The sequence below is a fragment of the Pseudorasbora parva genome, chromosome 6 (genome assembly GCF_024679245.1).
Source record: "Pseudorasbora parva isolate DD20220531a chromosome 6, ASM2467924v1, whole genome shotgun sequence".
In the NCBI taxonomy this organism is placed as follows: domain Eukaryota; kingdom Metazoa; phylum Chordata; class Actinopteri; order Cypriniformes; family Gobionidae; genus Pseudorasbora; species Pseudorasbora parva.
Window position 1 is genome coordinate 291,174 of NC_090177.1, and position 20,799 is coordinate 311,972.

Consider the following 20,799-nt stretch of genomic DNA (forward strand, 5'->3'; position numbering starts at 1 on the left):
AACGTCCACCTAGCATGCTCAAATCATGAATAATCTGTGTGTGTGTGTGTTTACATGCCTAATGCTAGGACAGCCACCACGTTTCATATCACTCCGATGAAGTTTTTTTTTTAAATTTCAAAACTTCAATTAAAAAAAAACTAAATTTAAAAAAAATGCCAAAGAGCACCAGAGGGTTAAATGTATTTCTGGCTGTGGGACAGCAGTTTGCACCACTCCTATAGAATGGTCCGCATATTTATATATATATAGAATAAGAGATATATTGAACGTTCATTTACACATTTAAAACAAACAAACCAAGCATTACTTTGAGTTTACAGAGTGCCTCCAGTAGATCGCAGTCCCTGTTTAATGCCCTAGTTATAGTTCAGATTGAGCTCTCTCAGGTGTGAAGGGTTTGAACTCAGAGCTAAAGTCAGAGCAACACAACCTTCCTCTGTAATATTGCAGTGAGACAACCTGAGGAGACAAAGAGAAATGTGACGAAACATCCCTGGTTTACATAGTAAATAATAAAACTGTAGTGATAATGGTCTTATCAGTACATTAAAGGGTTAGTTCAGCCAAAAATGAAATGTCTGTCATTAACTCCTCTCCCTTATGTCGCTCCACACCCGTAAGACCGACCTTCACACACAGTTTAAGATATTTTATATTTAGTCCGAGAGCGTATGCAAGTGTATGCACACTATACTGTCCATGTCCAGAAAGGGAATAAAAACATCATCACAGTAGTCCATATGAGACATCAGTGGGTTAATTCGAGTCTCTTGAAGCATCCAAAATACATTTGGGTCCAAAAATAACAAAAACTACGACTTTATTCAGCATTGGCTTCTCTTCCGCGTTTGTGTTCAATCCTCAAATAGAGATCCTCAAATAAATGACAGAAGTATCATTTTTGGCTGAACTAACCCTTTTAGTAGTAATGGTCATAACAGGAATATTAGAAATATAGCGGTGCTAAAAAGATGCATAAAAAGAAAAGTATGGATCTTGTTGTTTGTATAAAGTCCAGTTATTTAGCATTTTTCATCAGGCAGATGAAGTTAAAGGGACAGTTTACCCAACTGTGGGAATTCTCTCATTAATTACTCACCCTCGTTACAAACCCAAAAGATTTTCACTCATCTTCCAAACACAATTCGAGATATTTTATTAATGAAGAAAAGTTATTTCTGTCCCTCCATCGACAGCAAATACCACTTCGACACATCAAAAAATTCATAAACAGATCGTAAAACAAATCCAAATGAATTGAGCTGTTTAGTACGAATTTATAAAGAGACACCATTGCTTTTTATGATGAACATATTTAATATAGGCTTTTATTTACATATAAACATTCATCAACTCTCACATCAGTTGTGCTAAGTGGAAGTTCAAGCATTTTCGCTTGATGGACGAGAGCCAATGAGGTTTATTCTCATGTTACGCAGCACGCTTGAGCTTCAGCCTCTTCAGAAAATTTGTACTAAACCGCTTGATTCATATGAATTAGTTTTACAATCTCTTGATGAACTTTTTGACTTGTGAATGTGGTAGTTGCATAGCTGTCAATGGAGAGTGCAGAACTGGCTCAGATCTTATTTAAAGTATCTTCAGTCGTGTTCTGAAGATGAACAAAAGTCTAAGTTTGGGGAAAAAAAGGAAGAGTTTTCATATTTGGGTGCACTAACCCCTACAACTTTAGTCTACAGAAGTTCATCTAAATGCATGACTGTGTCTTGTTTTAATACGATAATGACAAAAATAAACGTTATCACTCACTCTAGTTTCTCCAGTTTACAGCACGGGTCCCGCAGTAGAACAGACAAAAGGTTAACTCCTAAATCCCCTGGTTCGTTGTAGTTCAGATTGAGCTCTCTCAGATGTGATGGGTTTGATCTTAATGCTAAAGCCAGAGCAGCACAACCTCCCTTTCCAATACTGCAGCACTCCAACCTGAGGAAAGACATTTACAGCTGAGCCCTCAAATTATATATATATATAAACCTTCATCCAATGCTAAAGTTAGGGTCTTTCTCCAACATTGTTTATACCTTTTGCTTTAGTGTGTCAGTAGGAATTATCAATTTACATTTACAAACATTCATTTGGCATTAACTATAATCCAGTAATATTTTTGTCAAACTTCTGATCTCACCATCATCAAGTCTGTCTGGGTTTAGAGACATATATAGGAAATATCACTCACTGTAGTTTCTCCAATTTACACTGCTGATCTCCCAGTAGATCATAGAGCTGCTTTACTCCTGAGACCTCTGGTTTATTAGAGTTCAGATTGAGTTCCCTTATGTGTGAGGGATTGGATCTTAGACCTGAAACCAAAGAAGCAAAACCTCTCTCACCAATACTGCAGTCATCAAGCCTGCAAAGAAAAGAATAAAATGCCTCAATACTCAATATGCATATCAACAGAAGTGAGTGACACTATATGAAAACATGTTTAAAAGCCTGATACTCACTCTAGTTTCTCGAGTTCACACTGTGGATCCTTCAGGAGATCAGAGAGCATCTTCACTCCTGAATCTCCAGGTTCATTCCTGCTCAGATTGAGTTCTCTCAGATGTGACAGGTTCGATCTCAGTCCTGAAACCAGGGCAGCGAAACCTTGCTCACCGATACTGCAGTATTCAAGCCTGCAAAGAAAAAGAGGAATTTTCCTCATGCTTAAGCTCAACACAAGATCAAGAAGATCCAGAACTGAAATCTTGCAGAGTGTCTTTTCTCCAGTGCTAAAAGGAATTGCAAATGTTATGACACCAACCGTACACCAGAGTCCTGCACGGGTCCATTTTTGGAGACCCGCCCACGCCAGTACCCGCAAGGTTTAGCACCAGATCCGACCCGTGACCCGTGAAAATATCAAAATTAAATCTGCACCCGCCCAGACCCATTATATTTGGCCCATTACCCGACCTGTGCCCGCGTTAATCGCACACGCTAAAATCATTCCAATTAAAATGTTTTATTTTATTATCTTGCACCTCTCTCACCATCACAACAGCGTCATGAATGGGCTAATGAAACAGGCTAAAGTGCCTTTATAGCAGGGGTCTTCAACTAAAATGACTTGGGGTCCAGTAAATAAACCTTCCTCACTGGCCGAGGTCCGGAAAATGATATACCTAAAAACATGAATTGATGTATTTTTGCCAGATTAAAGAAATTAGTGTAGATTTAAAAAATATATATATTATAAATATATATATATATATATAATATATATTTATTGAACGAAATATAATATGTTCTCATATAGGTAAACGTCTTTTCATATTGTTAAAGCAAACATAGGCAATCATTTACTAAATGTATCTCATTTTGAGGTTGTTCTGTTTAAGTTTCGTTGGTACAAAATATCTAATTCAACCAGTAGCCATGTTTGACAAAAAATATGATGAATGAAAAAATGCCTTTATCTCTAAATCTGCACTGAAAATACATTCAACATTGCTAATAATGTAAATAATTTCAACATTGCTAGCAACTAAAGTGCTTTTTCTGCTGAACTGAGATAAAGAGTAACAATCAATGGACACACACCCTCCTGGATAAAAAACTAAACAGAAATCTCATAACATGATTGTATGTTCATTCACATGTAAAGTCTTTCCCGAACTAAATGTAGGCTATCTTCAGCACTGCTCTCTCTGTGCTCCAAATTGCACTGGTAAAAAAAATCATAAGCAATATTATCCAGAAACACAAACAGGTAAAAATAAAGTGCCACCAGTGTTGGAAAAATGAAAATGTGCAAGAAACATTTCTCTTTATTTCAACTGTTCCTTTAAATCCAGAGAAACATAAATAACCTCAAATAACATTTCAAAAGGCTGAGCTGAGTTGAACTTAAAGACGGAACGGTGTGCAAACTCACCCGTTAACATGGGAGCTGAAATAATAAAAACGGACATGCCACGAGCTGCACGATTTATTCAATTTAAATTATATTTCCCTCAAATCGTCCATGTACATACTGATTTCACCCGTCTATGATTTCACCCTGTGCTACAAGATACACTCATCGTGCAGTTCTTCTGTCAGAAGTCGATTCAAAACTGAGCTCGCGCGTATATAATGTGTGTTTCCGGTGTGAGATCCTGAGACGCGCCGCTGAGCTTCAGTCCGGTGTGTGACCCCTTTACCTATCAACGCAACCGTAGCAACATAGGAAAAAAGGGTTCTGCTGAGCTGCCTGATATAAATGATTATTGATAGATTATTTATTTAGGTATTTATTTATTTTTTAAATCGCATTTGGCATTTATTTATTTCATTAGCCAACGTCAAAAGGCTTTGCCAGTTGGCGACCCCTGCTTTATAGACTCGTTGTCAACAATTTTATATACTCCACCCACCAACTTTACTTTTACTTCATCCATTGCTACTCCTCCAACGCTCGCTCCACCTGGGCTACGAGAGGCATTAACAAATGTCGCAGTGGTGGTGACATGATGGGTCAAATGGCATATCGTCGTTGCGTGTATGTGTAATGGTAATTTGGACATAGAAATTGTAATACAGTATGTTCGAGGGAAGAAGGAGGCGGGAACCGGCGAACATTTAAAAGACTTTAACCAAACAAAACGAAAGTAACGTGGGCAGCCTCTCACGGACAACTGCCACACACACACACATAATAAAACGTAAACACAACTCGAGGTCAAATCCAGGTCTGGTGATCTCTCGTCCTTTATTGGTGTCGCTCGTCCTTCTATGCCTCAAGCTCCCTCATGAGAGGACTCGAGACCGGTGTGGCTCGCAGCTGACACTCATTCGCCATCACGCCCCGGTCTCTCTCTCTCGCTCGCTCATCCACCTCGCCACAGAAATATTGCACATATTTTCCATCCGCGCTACTACCCACCCACACAGAGTTGTCGCCTTTGGCTTGGCTTGCTCAGTTGGGGACACTAAAAATATGATTAAAGTTATTCAACTTATTATACAAATAAAATGTATGAATTAGGTCTTATTTAATTCTATAAACTTAAATACTGATCTGCCAACATTGTTGCTATATGATAAATTAAACTAAGCTGATAACATCACTGTTTTCTCCAGTACGACTGTACAGCGAAAATCTAATTTTGTCGCAATATTATCCTGTTTGACACTGTGAAGCTGCTTTGACACAATCGTGATTGTAAAAGCGCTATATAAATAAAGTTGATAGATTGATTGATTGATTGACAGAGTTAATTATCCGCCCGTACCCCCGCCAATGAAATTTATTAATATCAAAATCCACCCGTTTTAGCCACTTTATGCGGGTACCCGTTAAGTCCCAAAGTCCCGTTAAGGCAAGTCATTGCACTCTGCGTAGCATACATAATTCAGTCATGCAAGGACCAAAAAAGCTGAACATGGGTTAAATCTAATCTTGTACTTAGTTTGTACTTTTACTCTCACTCACAAGGTGTCACAATATAGTATTTATTCAGGACATATGATATAGTATCAGTGATCGACCAATATATCGGATTCCTGATATTTTCCCAGATATTTAAGCATTTTCCCATAATCGTATCGGTTTTGTAATATCTGATTTCCCCATAAATGGCGCCATCTTGATGTCGTTTTGAGAATTGCATACAAGCGCGCCATTAACAGACTGTCTGAGGGGAGATGAGTCAACAACGGTGTTCAAAGGTAAAATAATCTGCATCCCTTAATTAATAAACTTTGTTTAACATAACATTAATGATTAATGTCACAATAAAGACATAACTTCACATGAATGAAAGAAAACAGCCATGAATGAGGGTGTGTTGGAAATAAAAGCACCGAATTTCTTTCTTTCTGTGTGTTTATGCTCAGTCGCATTCAGCCGTTCACTCATCGAGTTGTTGCTCCAGCATATAGGCTAACGTTACCGTAGGCTATGTAAAGAAGACAGACTCGTTTAAAACTCCTTAAATTATATTAACGTCTGCTATATAACATTTATATAATAAACATCTTACTAATTACAGCTCCGTGAAAATGAATTATTAGGCCACCATGAATGAGAGCATGCTGGAAAGCGCTAAACGTATTTCTCTCTCGGCATTGTTTACTCTCTGTCGTGTTCAGCCGTTCCCTCACTGAGTTGCTGCTCCAGCATATAGGCTAGTCACCGTATGTAAACAAGATCGGCATGTTTAAAACTCCTAATTATATTAACGTCTGCTATATAACATTTATATAATAAACATCTTATTAATTACAGCTCAGTGAAAATAAATTATTAGGCCACCATGAATGAGAGCATGTTGGAAAGCGCTGAACTTATTTGTCTCTCGGCGTTGTTTACTCTCTGTCGCGTTCAGCCGCTCTGTTACTGAGTTTAAAACTCCTAATTATATTAATGTCTGCTATATAACATATATATATATATGTATATATATATATATATATATATATATATATATAAATATCTAATTAATTACAGCTCCGTGAAAATTTATTATTAAGCCTATCTCCGCGAGACGTGCAAGTTAAACGCAGAGATGAAAAAGCGCTGTCGTCAGCATTTCATAGATATACACAAACATTAATTTTGATACTGGACTAGATGAGATTGACTGTAAGAAAAATAAACAAACCTGCGAATACATCATAGCTATTACAATTCCAGAGAATATCAATCTTTAGTCTATTAAACACATAAACCTTTTAAAACTGTAGCTTAAAATGAATGCTTATATTTATGATCATAGTTATGGGGATTTGATAGACTCAACTCTCATTTATGTTCTCCATTTGAAAATATTAGACTTTATAAATGTATTTTGCCTGTTGTTAATATGGCTGCATTTATAAACAAAAAGGTGAAACAGCATTCATGTTAAAAAGACTGCACTGTATTAAAAAAATGCTAATTTTGTTAGACTATTTATTGATGTAAATGTCTTTTGTTCTGTATGTAAGGGAGTGCAATGGCAAAAATTACAGTGTTTAAACAGCTCAGTTCAGTTCAGTGCTGTTGCTGTAATTGTAAAAATCAGAAATAACACAATAAATAAATATTGGTTCTATATATTGGGTTATCGGCACATAAACATCCAAATAATTGGTATCAGTTATAAAAAATCAATATCGGTCGATCACTATATAGTATCTTATAAAACCTGCACTCCAAATTCTCAAATATCCTTATCTAATAACCGTGATTAATTAATTTTTTATTGATGCTTTAAAAACTGCTGAAACAGTTTAAGTAGTTATTGAGGGAAAACAAAAATAATTTTGAGGTTTTGGCTTATATCTTGATTTTGGGTCTTTTTAGTGTAAGATTACTTTAATATACTGATAATATTTGAATAGTTTAAATATTTTTTAAGTCATCCGTTTGAGAACCACTGAAATAAACACATCGTGCTGATGTTGGTATGGTACACTGATAATTAAGTACAATAAAATAAAACCACTTACTGTAGTTTCTCCAGTTTACAGTGTGGATCCTTCAGCAGATCAGAGAGAAGCTTCACTCCTAAATCTCCTGGTTCATTATTGTTCAGATTGAGTTCTCTCAGATGTGATGGGTTTGATATCAGTGCTAAAGCCAGAGCAGCGAAACCTTGCTCACCGATACTGCAGTCATACAGCCTACAGAGAAGAAGCACTCAGTGTGCATGTATATGTGTGATAAAGTAAGTTTTAGCTTGTTCAGAAGTAACAAGTGTGTGATAGATAAGAAGTGCTTATCAACAAAACACAAGATTTAAAAGCTCAATGTGTTTTTTAATATTTGAAAATGAAGTAATTAGGACAGCCACAAATATTAGTATTGTAATTTAAAACTTGTAATATACAATAAAATTCATACTTTTTATTTTGGAGTAAAATATTACAGTAGTGTTAGGTTAGGGTTAGTAGATTAAAGGGTTAATTCACCAAAAAGCGAAATGTCTGTCATTAACTCCTCTCCCTAATGTCGCTCAACACCCGTAAGACCTCCGCTCATCTTCACACATAGTTTAAGATATTTTATATTTAGTCCGAGAGCGTATGCAAGTGTATGCACACTATACTGTCCATGTCCAGAAAGGGAATAAAAACATCATCAACAAAACACATCCATAAGTGACATCAGTTGGTTAATTAAAATCTCTTGAAGCATCGAAAATACATTTTGGTCCAAAAATAACAAAAATTACAACTTTATTCAGCATCGTCTTCTCTTCCGGGTTAGTGTTTAATCCTCAAATAAAGATTTAAACGCTTGTGAATCAGTGAATCGATCAATGATTCGGATCGCGTGTCAAACTGATGTCACATATGGACTACTTTGATGATGTTTTTATTGGCTTTCTGGACATGGACAGTATAGTGTCCTTACACTTGCATACGCTCTCGGACTAAATATAAAATATCTTAAACTGTGTGTGAAGATGAGCGGAGGTCTTACGGGTATGGAGCGACATTAGGGGGAGGAGTTAATGACAGACATTTCATTTTTGGGTGAACTAACTCTTTAAGTTGACATGTAGTTGCAAAGTCACTTATAGTCAGTAGAATGTCTGTTGGGAGCATCAAAATATAGTGTTAGCAGATATTAAGCAGACGGCCTACTACGACTACTAGCTGACGTGTAGTTGCAAAGATACTTATATTCAGTAGAGTGGAAATATATCCTTAAATATATCCAAAAATATGGAAAACTAAATATAAATAATATTTAAAATATCACTTACTGTAGTTTTTCCAGATTACAGTGTGGGTCCTTCAGTAGATCAGAGAGAAGCTTCACTGTTGAATATCCTGGTTTGTTCCAGCTCAGATTGAGTTCTTTCAGATGTGACGGGTTTGATATAAGAGATGAAGCCAGAGCAGCACAACCTTCCTCTCCAATGCCGTCATATTCCAACCTGCAAATAAGAGAACAACTGACATTTACTGCTTGACACATATTCTACATTCAATATAGAATGAAGAAAGAAACATTCAAACATATAAGACACGTTCTTTTGATAAAATGATTATCATCACTCACTCTAGTTTCTCCAGTTTACAGTGGGGGTCCTTCAGCAGAACAGACAGAAGTTTCACTCCTAAATCCCCTGGTTCATTGTAGTTCAGATTGAGCTCTCTCAAATGTGACGGGTTTGATAAAAGACCTAAAACCAGAGCAGCACAACCTTCCTCTTCAAGTCTGCAGCACTCCAACCTGAGGAGAGAAAGACAGAGAAAATTTGTTCACACTTGTAGTTTGCTTACATTTAAGCTCTGGTTCTTTTTTACTCTGTAATTTTTAACACTGAACAACAACAGCTAAAACAGTAAAAGTAATTGAAAAATTACACAACTTAAAATTAATTGTTTTACAAGTACTTTTTTTTTAAACTTACTTGACCAGCCTATTCCTGCTCTGCTTTTCAACCATTCTCTCCCCTTTATTTAAAATAATTATAATAATAAAATGCCAGAGTGAACATCCTTACAGAGATGTTTGCAACAATCACATTTTTATCAATTATGTTAAAATTAGCTAATTTTTCCCAATGGTTGGGATTTCCTGATATGAGTAATTACCTATATATATATTTTATAGATGTAATTTTATAATTACAATATTGATTTAATTTCTTTTATATTTATTATAAAAAATTAGCAAAAATGCAAATGACAAACAATGACAAATACTACAAGAATATGAAATAAAAAAAACGGTGCTTTATATTTTAGCTACATTATAGATGTTTTTAACAGTAGCATTCAAAAAAGAAAATAATTACTCAAATGTAAGAAAAACTGCATAGTCTTCACTCCATTAATTAACTATAAACTGATTCATAAATATATTAAAGCTATTCAGTCAATCATTGGGTGATTTTCTATATTCTTTTGTTGTGTGATTAACATTAATAACAGAACATTAGGCTACCGGTCCGGCCCTTAAAGACCTGCATGGACCACATACATTGGAAAACAATGTCTTTTTACAAACTGTTCATGTTCGAGAACTCACATAAAGCTTATAAAATGTGTAAAGGATTCAAAACAGTGGTAGGAATTCCTCCGTTAGTCACACAAATAAAGATCTGCCATAAGGAGATACATTTCCGATGAGTTACCAGAAATGCCAGTTTACACATTTCAAATGTATTTCTTTATGTAATGTTGGCAAGGTTTTGTGTTTTGCATCCCTGAATATGAATCATCACTCACTGTAGTATTTCCAGTTTACAGTGCGGGTCCTTCAGTAGATCAGACAGAAGCTTCACTCCTGAATCTCCTGGTTTGTTCCAGCTCAGATTAAGTTTTCTTATTTGTGAGGGGTTTGATCTCAGACCTGAAAGTAAAGTTGCAAAACGTTCCTCTTCAACACTGCAGTCATCAAGCCTGCAGAAAGAAAAAGAAAAACACCTTATAACAACTACAACTCTTTACAAGAAAGGTTTAATCAATATTACAAGGGGAGATGACTTTTGTTTTCTTTTACTAATTTGGAAAAATGCAATACACAAAAAACAGCGTGATTTCAACCGCATCAAAAACACCCCCAAAAAACTGTTTGTTGTATGTTGTATATAGATACTAACTGTATATTGAAAATATAATGCAGCTTAGACCCCTGCAAACACAATACCATCACAACCCAAGAGCTCTAAGTCCAAGTAGACAAAAAATAGAATATAAAGATGATACTCAACAGTCCTTTTCTGCTTGGTGGTAGGTAGGAAGTGTAAAGTTCTGATGAAAAACCAATGTCCACACAAAAAGAGAAAAGGAATAAGTCCCCTGGATCAGAGTCCCAAAAGAAATAGGGTATCCTTCAGCTGTACAAAAATCTCCAGAGTAGTACAAAATGTATACACTTGACCAGAGATGGCACATATGAAACAGCTGCAAGGTCTACCACACAGAGTCTCTATTCCCCAGAGGTAAGCCTCAAAAACCTTTACTCTGGGCTATGTTAGCCAAAAGATATAAATGCATATAAATCCATATAAATGCATTGATTAGCTGTTTCAGGTGTGTTTGATTGGGGTTGGAGCTAAACTGTGCAGGACAGTGCACCGAGATTGACTGAGGACCGAGATTGGGGACCCCTGCCTTAAACAAAAAGGCACATGTACATATACAATTACCAAGCAAATTGAAGCTTTAATATGCTAGTGTATGTTTAAAATAGTGTTGTTTATGAATGATAGTCAAGGTGTCAGATGCTGATTAACAAACATGTTTATCATATATTTTAGTCTTATTCTTAGTGCACGCTGTAACAATAAAATTAAAATTATGCTCACTGTCCTGCAGAGCTTAGGGCCAACCTTGGTCAAACTGAACTGCCTGTAATATTCTAGTACTCCTGAAGACCTTGATTAGCTGCCATGCTAAGCCTTGCTGTAGATTTCTGGGTAAATAACTATATAATCGCCAGTATTTAGCTTTAACACCAGAGAAAGGTATTTTACTGTGATACGAGGTGAGATTTTGCTGCACTAATAATAAACTACAGTAAATTACTTTCAGTGCACATGAAGGAAAATAACTGTAACATTTACTGTTAAATTACTGGTCTACATTTCCCTGATGCATTATGTCACCGATTTCAAACTGTTTACATCTTCAGTCAGAAAACAAGGATTAATGCATTAACACACACATACGCATGCAAGCATGCATGCGAGCACACAAATACATACACAAGGGCTGAATGTTTTAGCCTAAACAAGCAGGTGTCACCCATTTGGAGTTTTTTTGCCACTTCTACGTGCGGGTTGAGAACTCCAATAGTAGATTTGTAGAATAGTAGAATTACGTTTTCAGACTGAAAAGGAATCGCACAGCTACAAGTAAGTAAACAATTCAAACATTTGTGTTTTTAAAATACATAATGTAAAGTTAGATTGTTTATATGCATGTTTTGAAATAGCTTCCTGATTAGCAAGTTTGTTAGCCTCTCCTCACAACTCCTCACTAAGTAATATCCCTTTGTGTAGAACATTTTTCCTGGAGTAACTGCATTTATCAGCAATTGAACTCTTGCTGATAAACAACTTGTTTTATCATTGCTTTCGTTTTTCTTAGTAAGTCAGGATTTGCCACAATGTACAGATGCAAACTTTCATAACTTTTTTATACAAAACAACACAAATTTATTTTCTAAGAAAACTTCAACCCGAATGTCAGTGGAAAATGATCTACATCTACCAGACACACCAAGGTTCATGATGCTTGGTAAGTATGAACTATTTGATAAATAATTCATGTGTTTTGGTAGTTTTTATGGTGAAATTTCACTAGATAGCCTTCTATATTCATCTAAGTGGATGAAAGTGACACACATTGCATTGATGAGCAGTTGGATTTCTCAGTGGCACTGCATCTGTTTTCGGCGTCTTCTATGATTTTAACATTGAATACCAATAAGAGTCAGCCAGAGCCACATTAGAACTCATTGAAAGGTACATGTGTAATAATGTAACATGAGTTTGCCCCAATTGTGCCCCAAATTTGCCCCCATTTTATTTTTATTTATATTGTTTCGTAGTATGTTTTTTCTGAACTGTTTGATTTGTTACTCCATTTCTGAAATAGCTATTGTCTGATTCACTCAACAGGTTTTTGGTGAGGATTAATCCTGAGGGGACAAAGTGTGCTTCCAAAGCTGGAACTATAGCCGTAAAACTGTCATCTGATAAGAAAGACTGAAAACATAAATCCACAAGCAAATACATTGTTGTAGAGGCTCACTGAATTTGAGTGGAAAACAAGCAACTAACTGAAATCATTTTTTAAAATGTTTTACTTGTACGGATATAAGAAGGTCATTTAATTTGTGTTAACATAAATAACCTGAGGGTCATTAGTGTCTGAGATGTAGATTTGGGTGTTGTATCCAAGTTAAATCATTTTTGGTTGGAGGCAGGATTTGACATGTCTTGAAATTATTTGTGTGTTTTCATATCATGTTTGTTGATATTATTGTTATGAAGGAGCAAATTATTATTATTAGGGGTTCAAGCACGAAGTGCTGAAACCCTATTGTAATTGTACTGATTTTTATTATTATTATTATTATTATTATTAGGGGTTCAAGCACGAAGTGCTGAAACCCTATTGTAATTGTACTGATTTTTATTATTATTATTATTATTATTATTATTATTATTATTATTATTATTATTATTATTCTCCGCTAAAACGCATCGTGCAGACCAAACCGTAAGAGCTGGAAATTTGAAACTTTGTCAGATGGTAGTACTCATGTTGGGGAGACCCTGAGAAGCTATGACCCCAATTGGCCCATAGGTGGCGCTATAGCAATCAATTGCGAGAAAAGGCTCATAACTCCTAAACCGTTTGGTCCACACTCAAGTGTCATATATCATTGGAAAGCTGAGTCCTTGGCGAACAAAATGTATATCTCAGATTTTATTTATAGTATGCAAATTTTTCCGCCATTTTGAATTTTATTGAAAACCTACTTTTGCAAACTAGTCCCTGGTTTTTTGACCGATCGGAACCAAACCAGTGTCAAAATGTTCTCTGGTCTCTGTTTATCAATAGTTATCAAAAAAAAGTTGAAATTTCGATTCATTTATGCTAATTGGCTTCAAAATGGACGTTCAGGGCGGAGTCTATTTTACTAAAAAGGCTATAACTCAAGAAGGAAATGAGATATCGTCACCAAACTTGGTACACATGTATATCGGCTCAATTTGAGGTCACGATAAAAAAATCGCGATGATTGGCCACTTGGTGGCGCTATAATGTGAAAAAAACATGAAAAGGGCTATAACCACGCGACCGCTAGTCCAATTGACCTGAAAATTGGTATGTAGTGTCTTGGTCCAAGGCCCCATGTACGTCTATGAGGACATTGGCGTATCTCAAAAAACATGGCCGCCATCGGCCAATGAAATTTGAGCACCTATTAGATGGGGTTAACAGAGGCCGATCGGAACGAAACTTGATGGGCATGTTTGACTCATGGTCCTAGAGGTCTGTAAGAATTTTGAAAGAAATCGGCCACTAGTTGGCGCTAACGAGTTTTATGGCTCTGAAATCACGTGTTTTTTCACGCATCCACAAAATATGCATATCATATGATAGACCTCCTCATGCTGAACAAATTTGCCTCTGGAACCATTGCTGTCAATCAAATCATTAATTAAATATTCACAATTATGTTAAAAACTTACTTTTGCAAACTAGTCCCTGGTTTTTTGACCGATCGGAACCAAACCAGTGTCAAAATGTTCTCTGGTCTCTGTTTATCAATAGTTATCGAAAAAAAGTTGAAATTTCCATTCATTTTTGCTAATTGGCTTCAAAATGGACGTTCAGGGCGGAGCCTATTTTACTAAAAAGGCTATAACTCAAGAAGGAAATGAGATATCGTCACCAAACTTGGTACACATGTATATCGGCTCAATTTGAGGTCACGATAAAAATATTGCGACGATTGGCCACTTGGTGGCGCTATAATGTGAAAAAAACATGAAAAGGGCTATAACCACGCGATCGCTAGTCCAGTTAACCTGAAAATTGGTATGCAGACATTGGCGTATCTCAAAAAACATGGCCGCCATCGGCCAATGAAATTTGAGCACCTATTAGACAAGGTTAACAGAGGCCGATCGGAACGAAACTTGGTGGGCATGTTTGACTCATGGTCCTAGAGGTCTGTAAGATTTTTGAAAGAAATCGGCCACTAGTTGGCGCTAACTCAAAAGGGAAGCTCAAAAATTCACGAAAATTGTTGGGTATATGTAGCATGACATGCTGATGAAGCATGAAAAGTTTTAAAGAGATCGGACTATAGGTGGCGCTATAACTGTTAAAAAGCTATAAAAACCATGCATTTTTATGGTAAATTGCCTATATTGGCTGTAAATGGACTTTTCCATCTATTATTTCAGTGTTTAAAATCTTGCTAAATAAAACTTAATGTCTTTAATGCCTATGTGCTTAAAAGGCCTTAAACGCTTGAACCCCGCTAAATGCTGCTTGCAGCTTTAATTATTATTATTATTATTATTATTCTCCGCTAAAACGCATCGTGCAGACCAAACCGTAAGAGCTGGAAATTTGAAACTTTGTCAGATGGTAGTACTCATGTTGGGGAGACCCTGAAAAGCTATGACCCCAATTGGCCCATAGGTGGCGCTATAGCAATCAATTGCGAGAAAAGGCTCATAACTCCTAAACCGTTTGGTCCACACTCAAGTGTCATATATCATTGGAAAGCTGAGTCCTTGGCGAACAAAATGTATATCTCAGATTTTATTTCCAGTATGCAAATTTTTCCGCCATTTTGAATTTTATTGAAAACCTACTTTTGCAAACTAGTCCCTGGTTTTTTGACCGATCGGAACCAAACCAGTGTCAAAATGTTCTCTGGTCTCTGATTATCAATAGTTATCAAAAAAAAGTTGAAATTTCGATTCATTTATGCTAATTGGCTTCAAAATGGACGTTCAGGGCGGAGCCTATTTTACTAAAAAGGCTATAACTCAAGAAGGAAATGAGATATCGTCACCAAACTTGGTACACATGTATATCGGTTCAATTTGAGGTCACGATAAAAAAATCGCGATGATTGGCCACTTGGTGGCGCTATAATGCGAAAAAAACATGAAAAGGGCTGTAACCACGCGACCGCTAGTCCGATTGACCTGAAAATTGGTATGCAGTGTCTTGGTCCAAGGCCCCATGTACGTCTATGAGGACATTGGCGTATCTCAAAAAACATGGCCGCCATCGGCCAATGAAATTTGAGCACCTATTAGATGGGGTTAACAGAGGCCGATCGGAACGAAACTTGATGGGCATGTTTGACTCATGGTCCTAGAGGTCTGTAAGAATTTTGAAAGAAATCGGCCACTAGTTGGCGCTAACGAGTTTTATGGCTCTGAAATCACGTGTTTTTTCACGCATCCACAAAATATGCATATCATATGATAGATCTCCTCATGCTGAACAAATTTGCCTCTAAAACCATTGCTGTCAATCAAATCATTAATTAAATATTCACAATTATGTTAAAAACCTACTTTTGCAAACTAGTCCCTGGTTTTTTGACCGATCGGAACCAAACCAGTGTCAAAATGTTCTCTGGTCTCTGTTTATCAATAGTTATCGAAAAAAAGTTGAAATTTCAATTCATTTTTGCTAATTGGCTTCAAAATGGACATTCAGGGCGGAGCCTATTTTACTAAAAAGGCTATAACTCAAGAAGGAAATGAGATATCGTCACCAAACTTGGTACACATGTATATCGACTCAATTTGAGGTCACGATAAAAATATTGCGACGATTGGCCACTTGGTGGCGCTATAATGTGAAAAAAAACATGAAAAGGGCTATAACCACGCGATGGCTAGTCCAATTAACCTGAAAATTGGTATGCAGACATTGGCGTATCTCAAAAAACATGGCCGCCATCGGCCAATGAAATTTGAGCACCTATTAGACAAGGTTAACAGAGGCCGATCGGAACGAAACTTGGTGGGCATGTTTGACTCATGGTCCTAGAGGTCTGTAAGATTTTTGAAAGAAATCGGCCACTAGTTGGCGCTAACTCAAAAGGGAAGCTCAAAAATTCACGAAAATTGTTGGGTATATGTAGCATGACATGCTGATGAAGCATGAAAAGTTTTAAAGAGATCGGACTATAGGTGGCGCTATAACTGTAAAAAAGCTATAAAAACCATGCATTTTTTATGGTAAATTGCCTATATTGGCTGTAAATGGACTTTTCCATCTATTATTTCAGTGTTTAAAATCTTGCTAAATAAAACTTAATGTCTTTAATGCCTATGTGCTTAAAAGGCCTTAAATGCTTGAACCCCGCTAAATGCTGCTTGCAGCTTTAATTAGGGGTTCAAGCACGAAGTGCTGAAACCCTATTGTAATTGTACTGATTTTTAGGGGTTCAAGCACGAAGTGCTGAACACCTATTGTAATTGTACTGATTTTTAGGGGTTCAAGCACGAAGTGCTGAAACCCTATTGTAATTGTACTGATTTTTAGGGGTTCAAGCACGAAGTGCTGAAACCCTATTGTAATTGTACTGATTTTTATTAGGGGTTCAAGCACGAAGTGCTGAAACACTATTGTAATTGTTAGGGTTTTTATTAGGGGTTCAAGCACGAAGTGCTGAAACCCTATTGTAATTGTACTGATTTTTATTATTATTATTCTGCCGTAAAACTCATCGTGCAGACCAAACCGTAAGAGCTAGAGACTTCAAACTTTGTCAATAGGTAGTCCAAAAATCGAGGAGAGGTTATCAAATTATGAGCCAGATTGGCCAATAGGTGGCGCTACAGCAACCAAAACCGCAAAAGGGCTCATAACTCCTAAACCGTTTGGTCCACACTCAAGTGTCTTATATCATTGGAAAACTGAGACCTTGTCAAACAAAACGTATATCTCCGATTTCATTTCCGGTATGCAAATTTTTCCGCCATTTTGAATTTTGTCAAAAACCTACTTTTGCGAACTAGTCCCTGGTTTTTTGACATATTGGAACCAAACTAGTGCCAAAATGTTCTGTCTAGTCTGAATATCAATAATTATCAAAAAAAAGTTGAAATTTTGTCTCATGGACGAAAAGGGGCGTGGAAATGTACATTTAAGGCGGAGCCTTTTTTACTAAAGAGGCTATAACTCAAGAAGGAAATGAGATATCTTCACCAAACTTGGAACACATATGTATGGGCTCATTTTGAGGTCAGCATATAAAAAATGTGAAGATTGACCACTTGGTGGCGCTATAATGTGGAAAAAACCTGAAAATAGCTATAACCACGCAACCTCTAGTCCGATTGACCTGAAAATTGGTAAGCAGTGTCTTGGCCCAAGGTACCATGTATGTGTATGAGGACATTGGTGTATCTCAAAAAACATGGCCGCCATAGACCAATGAATTTTGAGCACCTATTAGACAAGGTTAATGGAGGCTGATCGGAACGAAACTCAGTGGGCATGTTTGACTCATGGTCTTAGAGGTTTGTAAGAATTTTGAAAGATATCGGCCACTAGTTGGCGCTAACAAGTTTTATGGCTCTGAAATCACGTGGTGTTGCACATATCCATGAAATATGAATATCATATCATAGATCTCCTCATGATGAACAACTTTGCCTCTGGAACCATTGCTGTCAATCAAATCATTAATTAAATTTTCGTAATTATGTTAAAAACCTACTTTTGCGAACTAGTCCCTGGTTTTTTACCCAATTGGAACCAAACCAATCTAGGACAATTCTATAGACTCTTTAGGTCAATAATTATTGAAAAAAAGTTTAACTTTTGCATTTAGATGGCTATAACAGGGCCATTTAGAAAAGAGGCGTGGCAAAATACACTCAAAAGCCTATAAATCCTAAGGGGAAACTCAAAACTTCACGAAAATTATTTGGTATATGTGGCATAACATGTTGAAGACACATGCAAAGTTTTATGGAGATCGGAGTATAGGGGGCGCTATAAGTGTTAAAAAGCTTGGAAAACCATGTATTCCCTATGGTGAATTGCCTGTATTGGCTGTAAATGGTATTTTCCATCTCTGTAATCAGGTGGGGTTAAAACAGCCACATAATATGCATATATTATGATAGATCTTCTCATACTGAACAACTTTGCCTCTATAACCAATACTGTCAATCAAATCTTTATTTAAATATTCACAATTATGTAAAAAACCTCGTTTTGCAAACTAGTCCTTGGTTTTTTTGCCTGATCGGAACCAAACCACAGCAGTATGATTCTCTGGACTCTCCTGATCAATAGTTATCAAAAACATGTTGAACTTTACACTTTGGGTAGCTATAACAGGGTCATTTGGAGAATAGGTGTGGTAAAACATGCTCAAAAGCCTATTAATACTGAACGAAAACTCAAAACTTCACAAAAATAGGTGTGTGTGTGTGTGTGTGTGTGTGTGTGTGTGTGTGTGTGTGTGTGTGTGTGTGTGTGTGTGTGTGTGTGTGTGTGTGTGTGTGTGTGTGTGTGTGTGTCTCTGTCTGTCTGTTTGTCATGCTAGCAAACAGCACTTCCAACATGCTACACATGCTAGCAGTGATTAGCTAAGTGTTAATCAGGCAAAGAACATAGTAAGAACTCTATAAACATTATAGTGACCATCTGTGACAGCTAACAACTGCCTAGCAACACCATAACAACCATCAAGAACAACCTAGCAACCACCTAGCAACATGTTTATCATGTTAGCAAAGTAAAATAGTAATTTTGTCATACTATTGATTAATATTGTTCTATAATTCATATTTAGACTTTATAAAGTATATTTATAATATTTATTATTATTATTCTCCGCTAAAACGCATCGTGCAGACCAAACCGTAAGAGCTGGAAATTTGAAACTTTGTCAGATGGTAGTACTCATGTTGGGGAGACCCTGAGAAGCTATGACCCCAATTGGCCCATAGGTGGCGCTATAGCAATCAATTGCGAGAAAAGGCTCATAACTCCTAAACCGTTTGGTCCACACTCAAGTGTCATATATCATTGGAAAGCTGAGTCCTTGGCGAACAAAACGTATATCTCAGATTTTATTTCCAGTATGCAAATTTTTCCGCCATTTTGAATTTTATTGAAAACCTACTTTTGCAAACTAGTCCCTGGTTTTTTGACCGATCGGAACCAAACCAGTGTCAAAATGTTCTCTGGTCTCTGTTTATCAATAGTTATCAAAAAAAAGTTGAAATTTCGATTCATTTATGCTAATTGGCTTCAAAATGGACGTTCAGGGCGGAGCCTATTTTACTAAAAAGGCTATAACTCAAGAAGGAAATGAGATATCGTCACCAAACTTGGTACACATGTATATCGGCTCAATTTGAGGTCACGATAAAAAAATCGCGATGATTGGCCACTTGGTGGCGCTATAATGCGAAAAAAACATGAAAAGGGCTATAACCACGCGACCGCTAGTCCGATTGACCTGAAAATGGGTATGCAGCGTCTTGGTCCAAGGCCCCATGTACGTCTATGAGGACATTGGCGTATCTCAAAAAACATGGCCGCCATCGGCCAATGAAATTTGAGCACCTATTAGATGGGGTTAACAGAGGCCGATCGGAACGAAACTTGATGGGCATGTTTGACTCATGGTCCTAGAGGTCTGTAAGAATTTTGAAAGAAATCGGCCACTAGTTGGCGCTAACGAGTTTTATGGCTCTGAAATCACGTGTTTTTTCACGCATCCACAAAATATGCATATCATATGATAGATCTCCTCATGCTGAACAAATTTGCCTCTGGAACCATTGCTGTCAATCAAATCATTAATTAAATATTCACAATTATGTTAAAAACCTACTTTTGCAAACTAGTCCCTGGTTTTTTGACCGATCGGAACCAAACCAGTGTCAAAATGTTCTCTGGTCTCTGTTTATCAAAAGTTATCGAAAAAAAGTTGAAATTTCAATTCATTTTTGCTAATTGGCTTCAAAATGGACGTTCAGGGCGGAGCCTATTTTACTAAAAAGGCTATAACTCAAGAAGGAAATGATATATCGTCACCAAACTTGGTACACATGTATATCGGCTCAATTTGAGGTCACGATAAAAATATTGCGACGATTGGCCACTTGGTGGCGCTATAATGTGAAAAAAAAAACATGAAAAGGGCTATAACCACGCGATCGCTAGTCCAATTAACCTGAAAATTGGTATGCAGACATTGGCGTATCTCAAAAAATATGGCTGCCATCGGCCAATGAAATTTGAGCACCTAACAGACAAGGTTAACAGAGGCCGATCGGAACAAAACTTGGTGGGCATGTTTGACTCATGGTCCTAGAGGTCTGTAAGATTTTTGAAAGA

General features: G+C 36.8%; 1 protein-coding gene across 7 annotated transcripts in view; it reads right to left on the reverse strand.

Moving 5' to 3' along the window:
• Positions 1-240: 240 nt before the first annotated feature.
• The window catches only part of si:ch73-168d20.1 (NLR family CARD domain-containing protein 3), a 43,498-nt gene continuing 22,939 nt past the window's right edge, over positions 241-20,799 (reverse strand). For 5 of the 7 annotated variants that reach the window (XM_067445333.1, XM_067445330.1, XM_067445331.1 and 2 more), the window contains 8 exons: positions 10,162-10,335; positions 8,987-9,160; positions 8,688-8,861; positions 7,426-7,599; positions 2,472-2,645; positions 2,201-2,374; positions 1,774-1,947; positions 241-462 (listed from right to left, as the gene is read on the reverse strand). In XM_067445333.1, coding sequence (XP_067301434.1) covers positions 360-462; positions 1,774-1,947; positions 2,201-2,374; positions 2,472-2,645; positions 7,426-7,599; positions 8,688-8,861; positions 8,987-9,160; positions 10,162-10,335 — 1,321 coding nt within the window. In that variant the 3' untranslated portion in view covers positions 241-359. Of the gene's footprint in view, positions 463-1,773; positions 1,948-2,200; positions 2,375-2,471; positions 2,646-7,425; positions 7,600-8,465; positions 8,514-8,687; positions 8,862-8,986; positions 9,161-10,161; positions 10,336-20,799 lie in introns of those variants that run through there. The other 2 variants (XM_067445334.1, XM_067445335.1) reach the window with 2 other exon arrangements.